Here is a 20,262-nt window from a genome sequence, read left to right as displayed (position 1 = left end):
CAAATTTGCAATGCTCCTGCCTCAGCCTCCTGAGTCACTGGGATACCAGGCGTGCTGCCCGCCGGTCGAGTCTCAGTTCCTCATCTTCATAACACCTGTTTCACAGTGGCTGCCGCCACCAGAATCCCGATGGGCCCTGTGGACTTGGTTGACTGTGCTGCTTCGCCTTTCTCTGCTCCTTCCCTCCTTCGTCTCTGTCCTGCTCTTCCTTCAAGGTCCATCTCCTGGTTTCCTGTTTCCCTGGACCTCTGTTATCTCTCCCTCCTACAGTGGGTTGCTCTTGCTCTCTTGCGGGGAGGGAGGGGCTTATTATTGCTTTCTCCCCTCCCACCTTCCCCGGGTCTGTCCCCTCCATCACGTTTCCTCTGAGCCGCAGCCTTCCTCACAGCCCCAGTTAGCCCGCTGCCTGGCCTTTGCCCTCTCTGGCCTGAGCGTCCCTGCTCTGCACAGCTCTCCATTCTCCTCTCCCCAGCTGTGGTGCCCAGCTTTTGTTTTTCCCAGAAAGCCTATGGGGTGCAGGGTTCAGGCTGGGGAGATGAGAGGCCCCTACCAGGCACCCCGTAGGAGTCTGCACAGGCCCTGAGCGGAGCTGGGAGCCGGCCCTGCAGAGGCGAGGGTGGAAGGATTCTGGAGGGGCTGGCTGCCTTCCCCTCCCACCCCCTCAGTTCTCAGAGAAAGAGCAGGGTTCCCACCAATGGGGCAGGCCAGGGCTTGAGCTGTGTCTCCGGGGTTTGGCCTGTGCCTCCCCAGTCCCCTGCTGGCCTTGGCACACCCTGAGCTCAGCTTTCCCTGGCACAGTTTTGAGCACCCATGTGCAGGCAGGCCCCCCCTCCTGGAGGTGACTCACCCAGCCACTGGGGAGGGGACGGGTCACTGGGCTCAGGGACCAGGGCCTAGTTGGCTGGGGGCATGCCTGTTCAGAGCCTCAGTTTCCCTGGTGAAGTGACAGATGCCACCTCCACTTAAGAACTGAATCCTGAGCCAGGCGCAGTGTCATACACCTGCAATCCCAGCAGCTCAGGAGGCTGAGGTAGGAGGATCGTGAGTTCAAAGCCAGCCTCAGCAAAGCAAGGTGCTAAGCAACTCAGTGAGACCCTGTCTCTAAATAAAATATAAAATAGGGCTGGGGATGTGGCTCAGTGGCACAGTGCTTCTGAGTCAATCCCTGGTACCCCTCCCCACCAAAAAAAAAAAAAAAAACTGAATCCGAATTCTATGCCTGAATCTCAACAACTTGAGAAGCTGAGGCAGGGATATTTCGAGTTTGAGACCAGCCTCAACAAATTAGCGAGGCTCTCAGCAACATAGTGAGACCCTGTCTCAAAATAAAAAACAATAAGTTCTGGGAATGTGGCTCAGTGGTAAAGCACCCCTGGATTCAATCTCTAGTACCAAAAGAAAAAAAAGAAAAGAAAAGAAAAAAAAAATCCTTACTATTGAATTCTCACCAGTGGAGACATCTAAACAGAGGGTGCCCGACTTCACCACAGCCGTGGCCAGACCCAGGAGGAACAGGGACTGAGGAGTGGGGATCAAAGACTAAGAGGGTGCTGTGGCCAGTGGCTGACCCCAGCAGGGATCCAGAGAGCACTCCCAGAGTCCAAGAATGGAGTGGGGGACAAAGCCCGCTCATTCCTCACTAAGGTATTGAATTGAGTGCTTGGTCCTCCCTCAGTTTCCCCACTGTCAAAACCAGAAACCTCTGCAGCGGAGGGGGAGACGAGAAGGAAATAGCAAAGGCGCTGCTACCCCATTCCCAGAGAGATGCAGACATCCGGGTGGCTGTCTGTGGAGCAGCAGGAGGGTCCGGCCAGAGGCCAGCACACAGGGACGGGAAGCTGAGTCGCCTGGGGGTGTTGCAATCCTGCCAGGGTCGCATTGGTGCCATGCCTTTCACAACCAGCCCCCCACCCCCAGAGCAGACACGTGGTTGTGGGGGCACAGGGCCAGCCAACCTAGCGTCTGGGGACGGCCACCCTCCCCACCAGCTGCCCGGGATCACTGGCGGTCAAAGGCAGCCCATGGGGAAGGGGGGAGGCCTTGGAATGCAGCCCTGGAGAAAAGATGTGAGACGGGGAGGAAGTGGAGGGGCAGGCTTGGAGCCAGGAGGGGCTTGAGGGTGCAAAGCCAGGAGGGGCTGGGGGGCAAGCCATGGGGTTGCACAGTGGGGGCTCCGCAGCTTCGGTTTTGCAGTTTAGAGAGGCAGAGGAGGCAGACGTGGAGGTGCACACCGGAGATCTTACAGACTCCAGAGACTGAAGCAAGAGAATCACAAGTTCAAGCACCTCTGGTTTAATCCCCAGTGCCAATACCTAAATAAATAGGCAGAAGAGACATGTACCCCTAAGAGGAACTGAAGTTTGGACCCCAGAGATCAATCACCCAGGGACGCAGAGGACACTCCCAGGTGCACGGGGCGGGCAGCTGCGGGGCCAATGTCAGAAGAGGGCTGGGGGTGGCAGCGGGGTAGGAGCCAGGCTCCCAGGGAGTGTCTGAGCTGGGGAAGTTTGCAGAGGGGGGAGGGCAGGTGGAGGAGGTGGGCTGGGGACACAGCAGGCACCTGGGATGAACCTGAACCACACAGAGTTTTTCCTGAGACTCCTGAGGAGAGAGGGCAGCAGGGAGGGGGTGAAGCTGTGCCCCCCGAGTGCAGGAGGGGGGCCACCGCGGGCTGAGGGTGCGCCCCACTCCCAGGTCAGGAGGTTTGGAGGGAGGGTGCTTAAGAGTGACGGGCCTTGGCCCTAAGGGACAAGTCCAGGCCAAACTAATAGCCCTCGGACTCCCACCAGCCAGCTAAGGGCAAAAGGGAGGAAAGTGGGTGGGCACAGCGGTGGGGCGGGGCCGCGAGGGCGGGGCTTAACTTGCCCCGCCCCACCCCAGCCTGATAAAAGCCCGCGGGTTGGGGACCTCCTACCCTACCTGGTCTGGGACTGTCCTAGCCCAGGTTGGTCCCAGGAGGGAGACACAAGAGCTGGGTGGGGGTGGAGAACCACGGTGGGGAGGGAAGTGGGGCCCTAATGTCGCCACCCGCCTCTGCTTCCAGGTGCCCCTCGCCGCCATGAGGCCCCTCCTGGCACTGCCGGTTCTGGTGGTGGTCCTGTCCGTGGTTCTGGAAGGTAAAAGTGGGCTAGGGGAATTGGGGTATTGGAGGTTGGGGACTAGGACGCTGGCCACAGCCTCGAGGTCCAGCGTAGGGAGTCCTTGAAAGCTCTGGGGCCCTTCTGTGCCCTGGTTCCCCTGCAGTCCTCTGGTCACCCACCCCTAGTATGCTAGGAGGGTCTCCAGGTTCTCTAAAGGTCTGTCCAGTGTGGCAAGGCTGCCCAGGGAGCCCCAGCGACGGGTGACTTATGGGCCCCTCTGGGACTGGCTGTCCCGCATCTTCCTCCTTGCAAGGGACAGGAAGGTAAGGGCCACTCCAGTGCCCCGCCCCCATTCTAACTCCAGGATCCCCAAGGGTGACTTTCAGGGACCTCCAGATCCATCCCTGGAACCCATCCTAGGGATTCTGCCTAATCACTGACATGTTTTCACCTCTCCCTCGCTTGTGGGGGCAGGCCCAGCCCCAGCCCAGGCCGCCCCAGACATCTCCAGCACCTTTGAGCAAATCCCGGGTAAGCTGAAGGAGTTTGGAAACACCCTGGAGGACAAGACCCGAGAAGCCATCGAGCACATCAAAAACAGTGACTTTGCGACGAAGACTCGGTTAGGGCCCTTCCCAGGGGGCCGTGAAGGGACCTGTGGGTGAAGCCCTGAAGGGAAGTCCAAGATTAGCAGATTGGGGACACCGAGGCCCTAAGAGGCTTACAGTATCCCTGTGGTCACCCGGCTAGATCTCAGGGTGCTAAGATTCACGGGACAGGTGCCCCGACTCCCATCCTGGAACATTTTAGAGATGGGCCTGGGGGGGTCACAAAGAACCCCAAGCAGGACAGTCCACAGGCTGGTGTAGACACCCTTCTTCCTGAGGGATCCCAGGAGAGGGGCGTGACAGCTGCCGGAGACCCCTCATCTCTAAAAGGGGTAGTTGTGAGGGGAGCAAGGGAGAGGGCCCTGATCAAGGCCGATGCACTAATTAACCGACTTTTGTGCCCTTGGGCAAGTGGAGAATCCTCCATTTGTTAAGAGGTGTTTATTGAGCAGCTTCCAAATGCAAGGAAGCTATCAACCTGGGGAAGTACACAGAGGTGACAAGTGGGGGAGACACATGATAAACCGGTGAATCCCAACGAGTCCGCATGAGGTTAAGCACTGTGAAGACCCTAGAGAAGATGGGGGTGACAACCAAGGAAGGAGAGCAGCTCTTTGAGATTGGTGGCTAGGTCTTCTCTGAGGGGGTGACATATTCAATTGAGATCTGAATGAAGAGAGGAAAACTCAGCTGAACCAAAATTTAGGAAAAATGTTCTCTGTGAAGGGAAAGTACAAAGGCCCTGGGGCAGGAAGACCTGTCAATAAGGAGAGGACTTCCAAGCAAGGGGGACAGTTCAGGAAAGGCCAGAGGCTGGATGGAGGGACAGCTAGGGCAGGAGCAGACTTGGTGACAGTGTTGGGAGCAAGAGACGACAGGCCTGGAGCCAGGCCAGGTAAAGTGCTGTGACTTCCAAGGGCTCTGGTCTACCTGGGGAAACTGAGGCACAAACAAGTTGACCCCCCCCCCGCCCATGTGTCTTCCTAATGCCTCAGACAATGGGGATGGGGACTCAGGAAGGGGAAGACCAGGGAGTCATGGATAGAGTGGAACTGGGACCTCCTGGGGGGGCTCCCGCAGTGACTCCTTCCCCCATTTCCCCCTCAGGAACTGGTTTTCTGAGACGTTCACCAAAGTGAAGGAGAAGCTCAAAGACACCTTCTCCTGAACTCCTCAGGATGGAGCCTAGGCCAAGAGGGCGTCCATGAAGCCCCAGCCCGTCACCCCACCTAATAAAAATCCTACAAGAATTCTCCCTGAGTGCGTCTTCACTGTGGGTCCCGAGGGGCTGCAGGACAGGGTCAGGTGGCGCCCTAAGGACTGCTGGGGGGGACTCCAAAGTATGGAGGTGCCTGGACTTGGCCTGTGCTCAGGAGGTTTTAGCTTTATGATCCCCAAAGAACCTGAAGAACTGTCGCTCCCAAAAAGGACACTGAGGCCCAGAGACGTGGAGTCCTTGGTCAGAGATCACATAGGCGGGAGCAGAAGGCGGAGTGAAGCCTCAACCTGCACTTTCCCTGGGCTCCTTTCCTGGTTTGGGCTGCTCAGGACGAGAGGCTGGGTTTGATTTATCACGGCGCATGGTAGCTGCTCATTAAACTTCAAATGCAGAGAAAAGGGAGACGCAGGGGAAGGCGGGGGTGGGACTGGCTAGAGCCCGGATGCAGACCAGCAGTCCTCAGCCTCCAGGTCTCCATGTCCCCTCCTCCAGGAAGCCCTGCCTGACTCTAGGCTGGATCAGCGCCTTGCTCCCGGCCCTGCCCACTCTGGGTCATCACTGCCTGGGGACCAGACTGTGAGCCCCAGAGGGCAGAGGCAGGACTGTTGCCCCCACAGGGCCTCCAGGCATTACCCAGCATGGGATCAGTCCCAGTATGGGGGCTCAGAATATTAGGTAAAATAAGGAAGCTAAACTTGAACAGAAGTCTGTCTTTTCCCGTGTTTTTTTATTGGTGTATGAACGTTACACACAATGGTGAGATTTCCTGTTGTTTTCTTTTACCAGGGTTGAACCCAGGGCCACTCTAGCACTGAGTACACCCCAGAGCCTTTTCTTTTCTTTTTCCTCTTGACACAGGGTCTCTCTAAGTTTCCCAGGCTGGCCTTGAACTTGACCCTCCTGCACCAGCTTCCTGAGTTGCTGGGATTGTACCACACCAAGCTAAAAGTCCATCTTTGTTTTTTTTTTTTTTTTAATTTTTATTAGTTATTGATGGACTTTTATTTTATTCATTTATTTTATGTGGTGCTGAGAATCGAACCCAGTGCCTCACACATGCCAGGCCAGAAATCTACCACTGAGCCCCAGCCCCAGCCCCTAAAAGTCCATCTTAACACGTTGAAATTCCTACAAACCCCTTGTCACATAGAGGCTGCCACAGCTCCACTTATTTTCATTTATCTTATGGTGCTGGGGATGGAACCCAGGATGGAACCCAGAGCCCGTGCCTACTAGGCAGGCCTCTGTCACTGAGCCCCAGCCCCAGCCCTTCCCTCGGCCCCTCTGCCTCCGCTTCCCACTGACGCTGACTGATCTCTAAAGTGTGATGTCTACTCCATCGTTCGCCTGGTTACTCGCTGGCTCCAGTTAAGAGGATGCCAGATCCATGCCACCTGTCTTTTCTTCTTTTTGAGGTCCCAGGGCCTTGCACACGCCAGGCGAGTGCTCTAGGGCCGGGCTATGGCCCCACTCCTTTTTTTTTTTTGTACCAGGAACTGAATCCTGGGACGCTTTACCCCTGAGCCACATTCCCAACCCCCCCCCTTTTTTTTTTTTTTTGGTACTTGCGATTGAACTCAGAGGCACTTGACCACTGAGCCACACCCTCAGCCCTATTTTGTGTTTAATTTAGAGACAGGATCTCGCTGAGTTGCTTAGCATCTCAAAGTTGCTGAGACTGGCTTTGAACTCACGATCCTCCTGTCTCAGCCTCTCAAGCCTCTGGGACTAGGGGTATGTGCCACAGCACCTGGCATCCCCAGCCCTTTTTACTTTTCATTTTGAGACAGAGTTTTGCTAAGTTGCTTTGGGTCTCACTGAGTTGCTGAGGTTGACCACCATCTTGTCATCCTCCTGCCTCAGCCTTTTGCGTCTCTAGGATAGCAGAGTGCCACCATCCCTGGCTCATGGAAACTGTCCTGCTCCTGCGGTGCCTCCGTTCCTAGAACAGTGCCTGACACACAGTAGGTGCTCAATAAACACTGTGGCCAGGTGGAATTGTCACCCAGTGGTACAGCTCTTGCCCAGGATGTGTGAGGTCCTGGGTTCCAGCCCCGGCACCTCCAACAAAACCAAATGACAACTCTCCAAAGCCACGAAGATCACTGGGTTTCCACTTAGGGCAGACGCTCAGGTACAGGCATCATCCACTCCTGAACTCCGAGTTTGCGATTTCCCTTCTCTGTTTCTTCCATCAGAGGCGATGCATGTGCTCTTCAGGATCTTGACAGCATAGAGCCCTGGTCACACCAAGGAGACACCCAGAGTCCCAGGCCCATATGTGGAGTCCACACTTGCAGGGCAGCCAGGGCAGGGAAAGGACTCCATGCTGGGCACCTGGGGGAGGGGATGTGAAACCCTGGTGATTCAGAATTAGCCCAAGAGAATCAGGGCCAGGCGCAGGGGTGCACCCCTGTAACCCCAGCACTTGGGCCAGGGCTCAGGTGGGAGGATCACCCTGTATCAAAATAAGGTAAAAATAAATAAAAACAATTAAAAGGATGGGGGACATGGCTCCATGGTGAAATGCCCCTGAGTCCAATCCTCAGCACCAGAAGGAAAACAAAACAAAAACGAGTAGATGCCCTGAATGACGCTCCAGGTGAGACTGTTCCTTCAAAAGCTCAAGGACAGACCGGGCGGCCTGGTGGCACATACCTGCTGTCCCAGCAGCTTGGGGGGCTGAGGCTGGAGGATCACCCACTTCAAAGCCAGCCTGGGCAACTCAGCCAGGCCCTGTCACAAAGCAGAAAGTAAATGGGGGCAGGGGGTGGACTGGGGCTGGGGCTGAGTGGTAGAGCGCTCACCTAGCACAGAGAGGCCCTGGGTTCGATCCTCAGCACCCATAAAAATAAACCAATAAAATGAAGACACTGTGTCCAACTGCAACTAAAAATAAATGGGTTTTTTTTTTTTTTTTTTTTTTTTTTGTTTTTTAAAAGTAAATGTGCTTGGGATGTAGCTCAGTGGACCAGGGGATGTCACCCAGCGCCCTGGTTCAATCCCCAATACAGAGAGAGAGAGAGAGAGAGAGAGAGAGAGAGAGAGAGAGAAAACAGTAGTTAGACAAAGAAGCCAGACACAGAAGCCATGCATTCCTCTCCATTCCTGCGAAACATCTGGACAGGTGAATGGCTAGGGGAATGGCTAGGGGCAGGAGGTAGGTAGAGCCAGGTGGGAGAGAAAGGAAGGGGGGACCACCGCGAGACTTACAGGTCTCCTTTAGGGATGATGAAAGAATGTTCTGGAATTGGTGGTAATGGTTGTGCAAATTGTACTGAACCCTTATTTATTCATTGGTCTGCCTGGGCAGTGCTGGGGAGGGACCCAGGGTACAGGCCTGCTGGGCAACGGCGGTGCCCTGGGCTCCATCTGTGACCGCTGTTGACCGGTGGCGGGTCCTTGCTTCCCCGATGCTGAAGGACAACACCAGAGAAGCAGGCCGAGGCGAGAGGAGAGTGGACAGAGGAGGCTTCATTAAAGGTCAGCGGAGAAGGCCTCTCCCCAGGAAGAAGGGGGCCCTGAAGGCAAACCCGTGGAATGGCGGCCAGGTCTGCCCTTTTTATGGCTGAGGCCTTCTCTTAGCGTCCCACACTCCGGTCCTTGGTCTCCCTCTGTCCTGCTGTGATAGAGCGCAGGTGGGAAGGCCAGAAGGTGGGAGAAGGGGGACCGAGAGGCAGGGAGGAGGGAGCGGGCAGGAAGGGCCTGGGGGGTCTGATTAGCACCGTGCTGTTTGGTGCCAGCTGCTCCATTAACAGTTCCTTAGGTTGGGCCAGGGCCTTGGGGACAGTAGCGTTTCAATTTCCCCAGGTGCACTTCTGGTTGCCTGGACTCCATTTTCCTAATGGCCCCCGTTTTCTTCATCTCACTCACCTGAGACCCGATTTCCCTAACCACACTAACTACCTAACTCCAAATCTGGCTTCCTATCTTCGACCCTTCAGATTTCCTCCCTGGCTCCCCGGGCTGGCCATGCACTGGCCCTCTGCCTGCTCCCGGAGGCCTTGGGGTCACCGACGTGCGCACTGCACCAGCTTAGAGGGGCATCTTTTTGTTGTGTTTTTTTTTTTAGTATTTTTTTAGCTGTAGATGGACAAATACCTTTTTTTGTTTATCCATTTGTACGTGGTGCTGAGGATCCAGCCCTGGCCCTGCTAGGAGCTAGGCCAGCCTCCCCCGCTGAGCCCCAGCCCAGCCCCTTACAGGGTGAAGTTGATGGAGCGGGAATGGCCTCTCGGTTTCCATCAGGAATGAGTGGATGGCGGCTTCCCAGAGGGAAGGCAGAGACCGGGACATCTCATACCCCTTTCTACCCAGATTCCCTCCCCGGACAGCGCAGGCAGCAGGGTGAAGGGGCAGAGAGGGTGAAGATGAGCCGGAGGGTGTCTAGGGATTGGGGGAGGGGAGGTCTTGACTGGGGCGAGGACCCTGCGGTCAAGGGGAGAGGAGAGTGACTGATGGCCTGGAGAGCACAGTCGCAGGTCCAGAGATGCTGTCCGGGGTCTCAGGGTCCACCGCCACCAATCCTAGTCCCTCCCCGTCCCCAGCCCCCACAGGTGTTTTTCAGTTGCCTCTGAAGTCCACAGTGAATGACCTTCGGCCTGACCCCGTCACTAAGATGAGCAAACATTGCGGGCAGCAAACAACAAACAGCCCACTGCCCTCCCTGCACACCGGCCTTGGAGCTGGGGCAGGGGACAGGCCTCTCCGGGTGGGAGGGGCGGAGGGAATCCCTGCTCAGCCCGGTGGAGAGTGAGGCCCCGGGCAGATGGACACCCACGCCCGCAGCCTCGGTTTCCTCATCTGTCAAAAGGGGATTCCGGGCCTGTGATCTCAGGGGCTCAGGAGGTTGAGGAGGAGGATCTTGATTTCGAGGCCGGCCTCAGCCACTTAGCAAGATGCTGTCTCAAAATAAAAACTAAAAGGGGCCTGATGTGGCTCAGCCGGGAAGCACCCCTGGGCTCAGTCCCCAGTGCTAGCCCTCCAAAAGCGGGGATATCAACAATGCCACCTCCCAGGGCCCTGGTGACCTCTGCCCCTGTGACCACACTCTGCCTGTTGCACAGCAAGTGCTCAGGCACATATTCTAAATTCTAAATAGAGAGCAGCAGGTGATCACCAAGCACCTCCCCTGGGCACTCCACGTGCTCCATCTCCTGATTTCTTTTCTGCTCCTGCTCCTGTGAGCCTGTGAGGTGGCAGCCTTTGACTCCCAGGCCAGGATGGTGGGGGCAGGGGAACAGGCCCAGAGAGGTCAGGTGACCTGCATCAGGTCACACTGCTGGGAAGAAATGGAGTTAGCTCTGAACACCCAAAAAGGCACAGTGGGTTTATTTTTATTTGGGTTTTTGTTTCTCTGTTGGGTCGCAATTCACATGACACACATTTTCCTACTTCAGCCATTTTTCGGTGTATATAGTGCACCGAGTACATTCAGGTGGTTGCACAACCATCCGTACTATTTCCAGAACTTCCTCATCATCCCAAACAGCAACTCTGGGTAGTCTTATCTTTTTTTTTTTTTAAATGTATTTTTAAATGTATAAAAATGGGTAAAATATATTTTAAAAAATCAGACTTTTTATACCTTTATTTATTTTTATATGGTGCTGAGGATCGAACCCAGTGCCTCACACGTGCCAGGCAAGTGCTCTACCACTGAGCCCCAGCCCCAGGCCCTTGGTAGTCTTCTCTTGTTGGTTCTTGTTAGCAATAACCTCCAGGGACTGTGTGTTCAGCACCTACCATGGGGAGGTCCAAATTCTCCCGGAGGCTCCAGGTCAGGACCATCCTGTACAGTTGTTCAGGTTACAACCAAGGTTAGCTTCTCAGAATTGCCACTTACAAACAGAGCATGCCTGTCAGCCCAGCAACCTGTGAGACTGAGGTGGGCAGATCCCAAGTTCAAGGCCAGCTTGGGCCACTTAGTAATACTGAGCCTGGTTGAAAATAAAAAGGGCTGGGGATGGAGTTCCATCGTAAGGTGCCCTGAGTTCAATCCCCAGAATGAATTTTTTTTCTTTTCACTTAGTATTCATGATGCTAGGCAGAGTGGCACAGGCCTGTAGTCCCAGCTACTCAGGAGGCTGAGGCAGAAGGGTCACTCAAGTCCAGGAGTTGAAGGTCAACCTGAGCAACATAGTGAGACCCCATCTTTAAATTAAAAAAAAAAATCTGTCTTAAAAAAAATGAAAGAAATCATTGTTGAACCGGAATTCACATGCACCTGGGTGTCTGGTACTTGATCTGCAACCCTAGACCAAGGCATCCCATGATCCCTGGCCAAACCGTGAGCCCTGGGGTGTGGCTGGGTGCTCTCTCCCCACCTCACACCAGGTCTGTGCCTGCTGCGGCCCTCCAGGCCTGCTCCTCTGCAGCTGGACCTTCCTGCATGGGCCCTGCTCAGCCTTCACAGGGACCTGGGGGGCAGGTGCTCGTCACCCTCCCATTTTACACAAGGAAACACTGAGACCCAGAGAAGGGATCGTCTCTGCCTGGCTGTGCAGTGAGGGAGGCAGGCTTGGAGGCCCAGGGCTGTCAGCAGAGCCAGCCAAGAAGAAAGAGCTAGAATGTTCAGGATCCCAGGGATGGCAGGAGGTGAATGGGGAAGAAACACAGGTCGGGGACCTGGGACTGTACCGCTGTCCAGCCATCCAACTCTGGCCCTGGAGAGACAAAGTAAATAATCACAGCCACCGTCCATGAGCACCCACACTGCTGGTCTCTCCCTTAAGGGGGGTGGGAGGAGAGAGGCCAGCGTGGGCGGGCATGGCCTCTGATTGTCACTGTCACCTGGGCCCTTCTCTCTGAAGTCCCTGCCAAGGCCTGTGGGGAGGTGGCTGTGGGAGGGCTCTGCTGGTGCAGCCGGCCCCTCCCCAGATCTGGAGAGCTGAGCACAGAGGGGCTGAGAGACGGAACCCCCAGAAATGCCGCTCCTGGGAGACCGGGCCCGGGCCCTGCCCTCCCTCTGCTTCTGCCTGCTGGTCCTGGCCTGGGTTGCGGGTGAGGAACGGGGTCTCATGTGGGCTGGTAGACATGGGTGCGGCCCTTGGTGCCCGATGCTGTGTGTCAGCGCACGTGTGTGACTGGGGTTATACGTGTCAGGGGCTGGTGTGAAGTGTAAACGTGGGGTTGGTACGAATCACAGTGGTCATTTGCATGTGATAAGCAGATGTGTGTGCAGTTGTGGCAAATGTGCATGCCAGAGAATGTGCTTGTGTGTACTGGGTCTATGTGTGTGAAAGATTAAGCTGGGCACGATGGTGTATGTCTGGAATCTCAGTAGCCAGGGAGGCTGAGGCAGGAGGATTGAAAGTTTGAAGCCAGCCTCAGCAACTCAGTGAAGCCCTAAGCAACTCAATGAGACTGTGTCTCAAAATTAAAAATAAAAAGGGCTGGGGATGTGGCTCAGTGGTTAAGTGCCTCTGGGTTCACTCCCCAGGATCAAAAAAAAAAAAAAAAAAACCAGGAAATTGGAGTGAGAGGCCATGTGTGAGGGTTTCTGTGAGCGTGCGGGTGTTGGGCGTGTTTTGCACATGGATTTCTCTCACATGGATACAGTGCCTCTGTGTGTCCAAGGCACTGTCCTTTGTGCACTGTGTTACCTCGGGTTGCTTTCAGAGGCAGGTGTATGAGTCCCCCATTCTACAGAAGGGAAAACTGAGTCTTAGAGCAGTTATGTCATGAGCAGAAGCCATGCAGGTCACCTGGTGCCTCTGGACAAGTGTGTGTGGTGGGCCTGTGTCACAGGTGGGCTTGTGGGTGGTGTCTGCACCTGTGTGTGGGTGCTGCACCCACAGGTGTGTGCAAGGAAGCAAACTGTGACCCATGGTGGGACATCTGGCCATGAGGAGGGGCTGACAGCGTGGCCATGCCAACAGCCATCCTGTGTGTGTTCTCCCTCCGCTGTGTGCTGTGTGGTGGTGGCTCGGACCCTGTGCAGGGGCCAAGGGGAACTCGGGGGGCTGGGGCTGTCCCAGACAGCAGATCAGGTGGCTAGAGGAGGCACGGCGAGGTGGAGACAGACGGAGGGGGAAGACCACACAGGGCAAGGGACAGCTCTGGGGTACAGGGAGAGGGGAGGACCAACGGTGGAAGGGGACTAGAGGTCAGAGGGCCTAGGGGGGAGCAGGAGACAGCCCAGGCCCCCGGAGTGACAGGGGGTGAGCTCGGGGAGAGACGGAGGAGTGGGGTTCTGGGGTCCCAGCAACTCGAGCTGCTCTCTGGTCCCCCCCAGCATGTGTGCCCACAGGGACCCCGAGACTTGAGCCAGGCCCCGAGAAGAGCCGCTGGAGCCTGGTGCCGGGCAGGCTGAAGGAGCTGGTGGAGCCGCTGGTGACCAGGACCAGAGAGAGGTGGCAGTGGTTCTGGTGAGCCTGCGCCGGCTTTAGGCTGGGGGGAGAGCAGGCTGGGCCCCGGGGCTGAGGGAGGAGGCTGGGGCCTCACCCTGGACTCTAGCTCTCCGGGGAGCGGAGGGGCCTGGGGCTGCCATGGGACTGAGGGCAGTGGAAGGTGAGAGGGCAGAGCGGGGACCCTGGGTCAGAGGGAGAGGGGGCCAGGGCAGGGCCTTCGGAGGGGCTTGGGGTCTCAACTGTGGTGTCCCCTTCCTGCAGGCGCCCTGGGGCCCTCCAGGGCTTCATGCAGACCTACTATGATGACCACCTGAAAGACCTGGGTCCCCGCACCCAGGCCTGGCTCCTCAGCTCCAAGGACAGCCTCCTGAACAAGGCCCAGAGCCTGTGTCCCCAGCTGCTCTGCAGGGACCGGGCCCAGGATTAGCCTGCCCACCCCCCCAGCCCCAATAAAGACCTCCTTATCTGTGTCCCTGTCCAGTCCCCTCCTTTGTGAAGCTGGAGATAACCCTCTCCACCCATGCCCGGGAATTATGAGTGGAAGAGGCGACACCGAGCATGGGGGAGACCCTGGGGGGTGGGGGTGCTGGGGGAAGGGGCTGGGGGCGAACCGGGTTGGGGGACTTCAAGGCGCCTGCGTTTCTGGGGAGCGGGGAGGGTGAGCGGGTCCCCAGGGTGGGCCCTCAGAGCTCTGCCCTTGTTTCCCAGCAGACTCCGGCCCCAGGCCCCATTCCTGGTGGGTGCCCAGCCCCTCTGCAGCTCCCACCGCCCCCTGGGTCAGAGGGGAATTATCAGTCGGGGTTATCTGAGGTTTGACCTGGCAGCGGACGGACGTCACTGTCCTTCTTGCCCTTCCTGCCCCCCGCCCCGCCTCGGTGGCTCTGTTGGCCAGGACTTTGGCCCAGGCTGAGGAGGTGGCAGCCGTGGAGGGAGGTGGGCCTCCAGGGTATAAAGCCTGGGTGCCTGTCGGGAGCTGGTGAGGACAGAAGGCAGAGCCAGAGCCTGGTAAGAGAGGGCCTGCTGCGGGGGCAGGGTGGGGAGGGGAGGGGGCGACATGGTTAAATTGGAAATTGCTAGAGTGGCCACGATGCTCACGATGGCACCACGGAATGCGGAATCCCGGTGTGTCTCCCCCTGAGCCTCCTGGTTCCATCTGGACCTGTTTCTACTGTAGTTTCTTCAAAGTGAGAGGGTGACTTTGTGCAGTTAGTAGTTAGCCCAGAGCTCCTTCCAGTGTGGACTGGGACAAGGATTAGGGAGCCCCGTGGAGAGACATGTCCTCTGTGCTCTGCTGGACCTCAAGGAGGCTTCTCCAGGGACTGAGTGGACTTGCCTGGAGTTGACAGGACAGGGCTGGGGTGCACTGTGGCAGGGGCTTGCCCAGCATGCACAGGGCCTGGGCTCCATCCCCAGCTCCACACACACAAAGCCCACCGGGCGTGAACTGTTAAAATCAGGGCAGTTAGAACAGAGGTCCAACATAGACCCCTTGTCCTGTCAATGTGACCTCAAGTCAAGCAGGAGGAACCAGGAGCACAATCTCAGACCCCTGCCTCAGAGGGGGTGGGCCCCAGTGACCAGCCCAGTGACCCTGCTGCTCAACACCCCTCAGTCTTCCAGGTCCCTCGACGCCATGGGCACGCGATTCCTCCTGGCTCTGTGCCTGTTCCTCCTGGTGCTGAGCCGTGGTGAGTGGCCTGCAAGGGGCCTCTCCGAGGAGGGGGAGCTGGGAGCATCTTCTCACCCAACCTGGGCGGCCCCCTCTCCTCTGCTGGCTTGTTTCAGCTCCCCTAAGCCTTGCCCTCTCCGCCCCTGCAGAGATCCAGGGGCTCCCACAAGATGAGCCTGCCAGCCCGCCTCTGCTGGCCCAGGTGAAGGAGTCGCTCTCCAGCTACTGGGGCTCTGCCAAGGCAGCTGCCCAGGGCCTGTACGAGAAGACATACCTCAACGACATGGACGAGAAAATCAGGTGTCGTCTCCCCTGGGAGAGAAAGAGCTGGCCCCTGATATCAACCACGGCAAGAACCTGGGAGTCCAGGCCCAGCCTCCTCCCTCAGACCCACCTAGCCCTCCTCCCTTAGACCCAGGGGTTCAGGACCAGCCTCCTCCCTCAGACCCGGGGGTCCAGCCCAGATCTCCTCCCTCAGACCCACCCAGCCCTCCTCCCTTAGACCCAGGGGTTCAGGACCAGCCTCCTCCCTCAGACCCGGGGGTCCAGGCCCAGCCCTCCTGTCTCTGACCCTCAGCCCTTTCTCCCCAGGGACTTGTACAGTAAGGGCTCGGCAGCCATGAGCACCTACGCAGGCATCTTCACTGACCAGCTCCTCACTCTGCTGAAGGGAGAGTAGTGTCAACCCCGGTGGTGGGTGGGGAGCCCAGGCCCCAGCACCCCCTGGTTCTCCTGACCTTCCTGGGAATCGGACGGGGCTCCCCACACACCAGCTGCTCTCAGCCCTCCCCTACTCTGGCCTGAACTCTCACCAGTGAGTGAAAAAATAAATAATAAATATTTATTCTCTTTGATGTGGTGGCTTTTCTGGGGCTCAGGGACCAACATAGAGACACTGACTGAGTCCAAACAACATTTAGGCAGCAGGTATTGTCTGTGTGTGGCCATAATCTGGAACCTGGTCCTGGGAATGAAGAGGAAAATAAAAACAAGAAGTGATCATAACAATGAGTCACTGCTCTTGACTAAGGTCTGATGTTCCCGTGGGTAAAATGACAAATCACGGACAAAGATAACCTATAGTGACCTCTGACAGCACAGAACCCCTGTGCTGACACTTTGTATTTTCTTCACTTTTTGTTGTTGTTGTTGTTGTTGTTGTTGTTGGGGGTGTAAGGACTGAGCCCAGGGCCTCAGGCATGCCAGGCAGACGCTCCAGCATCGAGCTCCACCAGGACCCTGAGACGACAGTTTAGATGTGGCATCTCAGGGAGTATCTGAGGCAGGAAGGTGGGCACCCACGAGTCCCTGCTAAGCTTATGAAGTTAGTTCACAGTTTGGAGGGGACACAGGAAGTCAGACCTCTGAAGCCCAGATGCTTTGACAATCCAATGCATTCACCTCACCTGATTTCCTGGAGCTTGGCACCAAGCCCTGAGGACATAGAGGTAGTCCTGCCCTCAAAGGGCTTCTCAAAAAGCCACCGAGAGTGCCCACCTGTAATCCCAGCAGAGTGGGAGGATCAAGAGTTCAAAGCCAGCCTCAGCAATTTAGGGAGGCCCTTAGTAGTTTAGCGAGACCCTGTCAATAAATAAAATACAAAAAAGGGCTAGGGATGTGGCTCAGTGGCTAAGCACCCCTGAGGTCAACCCCTGGTACCAATAAAAGCCACTGATGGAGGCTGTAGCTCAGTGGTGGACTGCTTGCCTAACACATTTGAGGCCCTGGATTTAATCCCCAGCACATTTTTTTTTTTAAAGAGAGAGTGAGAGAGGAGAGAGAGAGAGAGAGAGAGAATTTTTAATGTTTTTTATTGTTTAGTTCTCGGCGGACACAATATCTTTGTTGGTATGTGGTGCTGAGGATCGAACCTGGGCCGCACGCATGTCAGGCGAGCGCGCTACTGCTTGAGCCACATCCCCAGCCCCTCCCCAGCACATTTAAAAAAATAAAAATAAACAAGCCACTGATCAGGGACTGTTGCAGCTGCAGGCAGTTTTAGCGATTCTGGTTTTATAGTATGTTCTGTGGGCTGTTCTCTCCTTGTTAGTAATAACACTTCCTAAGCTCCTCAGAGCCAGGAGCTCACTCCACCCTGAGGCTACAGCTAGACCCCTGCCTCAGGGAGCAAGAAGACAAGTGGAGATCATTTCAGACAGCAGCATGGACTCCAAGGAAGACTGAGTGGAAGAGACCCCCAGACCTTGGATGTGGCTGCTCTAAGCAGGCAGAAGTAGGGCCCAGGCTCTATTGAAGACAGGATGACCAGGCTGGAGCTAGTCAAGGGGACACAGTGCAATGCATTCTGGGTAGGACTGTTGTTGCTGGAAAGTGGGGGAGAGGAGTAGGTGCTGATTGGGCCCCCAGGGTCCAGGTGGGGTGGTTAGAGGCTGGGAGGGAGCATCTAGCAGCAGGAAATTGCAAGCAAAAAGCACAGGGTGAAGGACAAGGGTGGGGCTCCATGGGCTGAGGGAGGCCGGTGCTGGGTCCAAGGGTGGATGATGGAGGGGGCGCTGAGGGAGCAGAGGATGCTCCCATAAGTCTCAGGAGTGGGGCTGTGGGTCCCTGGGGATCCATGGCCTGGATTTCTCCTAATCTGCTTGGCATTACCCTCCAGCCAGTCTTTCAACGATCTTGGGGCAGTTTTCCCAGGTTCTGAGGCTGGGCAGCCAGTAGAAAACAGAGGCCTTGGGAGGGGCTGTGGGCAATGTCCCCAAGTCCCCAGGTCTGGGAAGAACTGAGGCTGCCAAGACCAGGGGGTGGTGGGGAGGGGGAAACCCTGGGGGGGAACAATCCCTGCTCTGTCCACTTGTTTCCCACAGACTCGAGCCAAACCAAACCACTGTCCAAGCCAGCTTTGCTTCCAACCAATCCGGATGCCATTCCCAGACTCCTCCTGTCTTTCTCAGACCCCGACTCCCTTCAGGACCCCAGAGTCCAGGACCCCAGAGTCCTCCTCCCAAGAACTCAGCACACTGGGGCTGGGGATGTGGCTCAAGCGGTAGCGCGCTCATCTGGCATGCGTGCGGCCCGGTTCGATCCCCAGCACCACATACAAAACAAAGATGTTGTGTCCGCCGATAACTAATAAATAAATAAATAAATAAATATTAAAAAAAAAAAAAAAAGAACTCAGCACACTGAAGGATAGACTCCTCCTTCCTGAGACTTGGAAGTCTGGACCCTGAATCCCTTCTCCTTAGAGCCTAGCCGTTCAGGTCCCCAGCCCCCTTCCCCCTTGAAACCTGAAATCATAAACCCTGGCCAGTGTTGGGCTCCCCCTAGTGGAGGGCAGAGAAGGCCCATTCTTCTTAACTGAATGGGATTTATTTGGTTACTCAACAGACCAAAGGAGTAGGGGCTCTGGTTCTGAAGGGCCCTGTGCAATGTCACAAAATTGAGAGAGATTCTCATGCTCTATTGGATCAGGACCTGCAGTGTATGAGGCTTGGAGGGCATATTGTGGCATTTTATAACTAGAGCTGGGAGCTACCTCCCTAATCCTTTTGAAATTAATATGAGTATTATTAGTATCATTATTTTTTTGGTGCCAGGATTGAATTCAGAGGTGCTTAACTACTGAGCCACATCCCTAGTCTCCTTTTTTATTAAGACAGGGTCTCACTAGGTTGCTTACAGCTTCCCTAAATTGCTGAGGCTGGCTTTGAACTTGCAATCCTCCTGCCTCAGATTCCTGATTATAGGCATAAGCCAGCACACCCAGCCCTTTTTGAAATTTTGAGAGAGGGTCTCTCTACATTGCTGAGGTTGGCCTCAAACTTGTGATACTCCTGCCTCCACCTTCTGCTTCGCTAGGGTTACAAGCATGGGCCATCACACCCACTGAAGCAAGGAGCTACAGGTTTCATTCTCTTCCTTGCATAGGCCCTCAAATCACCTTGTGCGTTCAAAGAGCCTCGTCCAATTATCCCCAGGGCAGTGCTGGAGTTTCAGGAGCGGCCACCAGGGTCCTGGGTCTGCCTGCTCAATGAGGGGGACACACCCATTCCTGGCAGTGATTACAAAGTGAACAGGGGTGGGGAAGCTGAGGGGACTAGAGAGGCTGGGGAGAGGGTGCCTGGCCCTGTAGGGAAGAGAAGCTTCTATTATGACCTCTAGTTTAAACTAGTTATGGTGGTGCATATTTGTAATCCCAGCAATTCAGTAGGCTGAGGCAGGAGGATGTTAAGTTGAAGGCCAGCCTCAGCAGTTTACACAGGCCCCATCTCAAATACAACAAAAGCACCTAGTTTATGGGGGTAAGATACTGAGGCTCAAATACATGTCACTTTTCTGGGATCATTTAGTCGGTCGGTAGCACGATCAGGGTGGATGCAGGTGAGAGGTCCCCCCAACGCACTGGTGGAGGTTCAACAGTCTGAGAGGTCTACGTCCTCCCTAGGCCTCCATGACGCCCTTTCTGAGGTCACCCTCAGCACGTGCCCGCCTTGGCGCTGTAGGAAGACACACAGCTAATGAAACATGATGGCGTTCTCAAAGCCCACGAAGCTGAGTTCAGGATGGCGAGGTCTGCCAGACAGCGAAGGCCACTAGGGGAACGAACATGCGCACTAAAAGTACGGCTGCCCAAAGCCCAGGGAGGGGCTGACAGGGTCCCACTCCGAGGTTTTTGTGGCCGTAAGAATCCTGAAATAGGAACTCTGAACGCACGGGGAGACTATAATCTCTGGGGACTTGAAGGAGGAAAGGTGTCAGCAGGCGAAAACACCCACCGAAGGGCCTTCTCCTTTGAGTCCCACTACGGTGGCCAGAGAGGTTCCTTTAAAGCAGGAGGGGCGTGGTTCGGGCGGGATGTTTTGAAACGTTACGGTGGCCGGAAAAGTTCAAGAACCTTGGAATGAAAAACAGAAACGGCGGACCGAAGCGGGCAGGAGGGCGTGGAAAGCTCATACAAATCGAAAAGGCGGGTTAACTCGAGAGACAGAATGAACAGAATTTGTGGAAAGTGAACACGTTGTTCCAAAAGTCCTGGAACTTCGGTGCATTCAGTGTTTACTCCAGGTGAACACAAACAAGCTGCAGGGCAGAGAATGGGGGAGAGGCGAAGTACGGTGGCTAGTTTGGTCCTTTCATAGCCGGAAGTGGAACTTTGGGAAGGCGTGGCTGCGACGCTCTTGGCGGATACGGTGGCCCATTGGGTCGGACAAATTGTGAAATCTCGCGCGATTGAGCTGGTGCCGTCGGGGACGGGGCGGGGCTGGCGGCGGGGGCGGGGACCCGGAGCGGGAAGATGGCGGCGGCGCAGGAGGCGGACGGGGCCGGCAGCGCCGTAGTGGCGGCCGGGGGAGGCGGCTCCGGTCAGGTACGGAGGCCG

General features: G+C 56.1%; 4 protein-coding genes across 7 annotated transcripts in view; all 4 read left to right on the top strand.

Annotated features, from left to right (window-relative positions):
- Nucleotides 1-2,860: 2,860 nt before the first annotated feature.
- Nucleotides 2,861-4,938, top strand: Apoc1 (apolipoprotein C1). The gene is made up of 4 exons (XM_078031909.1): nucleotides 2,861-2,944; nucleotides 3,044-3,116; nucleotides 3,555-3,702; nucleotides 4,796-4,938. Exons 2-4 carry the CDS (start codon nucleotides 3,059-3,061, stop codon nucleotides 4,854-4,856), a joined length of 267 nt encoding a protein of 88 aa, XP_077888035.1. The 5' UTR covers nucleotides 2,861-2,944; nucleotides 3,044-3,058; the 3' UTR covers nucleotides 4,857-4,938.
- Nucleotides 4,939-8,243: 3,305 nt separating this feature from the next.
- Nucleotides 8,244-13,728, top strand: Apoc4 (apolipoprotein C4). Of its 2 annotated transcripts, none has more exons than XM_078031905.1 (3): nucleotides 8,244-8,390; nucleotides 13,144-13,276; nucleotides 13,520-13,728. In XM_078031905.1, exons 1-3 carry the CDS (start codon nucleotides 8,321-8,323, stop codon nucleotides 13,683-13,685), a joined length of 369 nt encoding a protein of 122 aa, XP_077888031.1. In that variant the 5' UTR covers nucleotides 8,244-8,320; the 3' UTR covers nucleotides 13,686-13,728. The 2 variants fall into 2 exon arrangements, with proteins under 2 accessions (XP_077888031.1, XP_040135788.1); XM_040279854.2 differs by lacking the exon at nucleotides 8,244-8,390 and adding an exon at nucleotides 11,710-11,909.
- A 381-nt stretch (nucleotides 13,729-14,109) lies between these two features.
- Nucleotides 14,110-15,771, top strand: Apoc2 (apolipoprotein C2). 3 transcript variants are annotated; one of them, XM_040279714.2, is made up of 4 exons: nucleotides 14,110-14,263; nucleotides 14,871-14,946; nucleotides 15,077-15,227; nucleotides 15,519-15,771. In XM_040279714.2, exons 2-4 carry the CDS (start codon nucleotides 14,892-14,894, stop codon nucleotides 15,604-15,606), a joined length of 294 nt encoding a protein of 97 aa, XP_040135648.2. In that variant the 5' UTR covers nucleotides 14,110-14,263; nucleotides 14,871-14,891; the 3' UTR covers nucleotides 15,607-15,771. The 3 variants fall into 3 exon arrangements, with proteins under 3 accessions (XP_040135648.2, XP_021590905.2, XP_077888032.1); XM_021735230.3 differs by having other exon boundaries at nucleotides 14,121-14,263; nucleotides 14,879-14,946; XM_078031906.1 differs by having other exon boundaries at nucleotides 14,177-14,263; nucleotides 14,772-14,946.
- Nucleotides 15,772-20,135: 4,364 nt separating this feature from the next.
- Clptm1 (CLPTM1 regulator of GABA type A receptor forward trafficking) overlaps nucleotides 20,136-20,262 on the top strand; it is a 28,067-nt gene continuing 27,940 nt past the window's right edge. The window contains exon 1 of the mRNA XM_005338206.5: nucleotides 20,136-20,250. Within this exon, the coding sequence (XP_005338263.1) occupies nucleotides 20,179-20,250 (72 nt within the window). The 5' untranslated portion in view covers nucleotides 20,136-20,178. The remainder of the gene's footprint in view (nucleotides 20,251-20,262) is intronic.

Source organism: Ictidomys tridecemlineatus, chromosome 15 (genome assembly GCF_052094955.1).
Source record: "Ictidomys tridecemlineatus isolate mIctTri1 chromosome 15, mIctTri1.hap1, whole genome shotgun sequence".
Classification (NCBI taxonomy): Eukaryota; Metazoa; Chordata; class Mammalia; order Rodentia; family Sciuridae; genus Ictidomys; species Ictidomys tridecemlineatus.
This window is presented reverse-complemented; position numbering and strand designations above follow the sequence as displayed.

Coding starts and splice junctions, on each gene's coding strand:
- Apoc1 (XM_078031909.1), top strand. CDS start 3,059: ATGAGGCCCCTCCTGGCACTGCCGGTTCTGGTGGTGGTCCTGTCCGTG. Junction 3,117..3,554: donor CCTGTCCGTGGTTCTGGAAG/GTAAAAGTGGGC, acceptor TTGTGGGGGCAG/GCCCAGCCCCAGCCCAGGCC. Junction 3,703..4,795: donor GACTTTGCGACGAAGACTCG/GTTAGGGCCCTT, acceptor TTTCCCCCTCAG/GAACTGGTTTTCTGAGACGT.
- Apoc4 (XM_040279854.2), top strand. CDS start 11,834: ATGCCGCTCCTGGGAGACCGGGCCCGGGCCCTGCCCTCCCTCTGCTTC. Junction 11,910..13,143: donor GGTCCTGGCCTGGGTTGCGG/GTGAGGAACGGG, acceptor GGTCCCCCCCAG/CATGTGTGCCCACAGGGACC. Junction 13,277..13,519: donor GAGAGGTGGCAGTGGTTCTG/GTGAGCCTGCGC, acceptor CCCTTCCTGCAG/GCGCCCTGGGGCCCTCCAGG.
- Apoc2 (XM_040279714.2), top strand. CDS start 14,892: ATGGGCACGCGATTCCTCCTGGCTCTGTGCCTGTTCCTCCTGGTGCTG. Junction 14,947..15,076: donor CCTCCTGGTGCTGAGCCGTG/GTGAGTGGCCTG, acceptor CCGCCCCTGCAG/AGATCCAGGGGCTCCCACAA. Junction 15,228..15,518: donor GACATGGACGAGAAAATCAG/GTGTCGTCTCCC, acceptor CTTTCTCCCCAG/GGACTTGTACAGTAAGGGCT.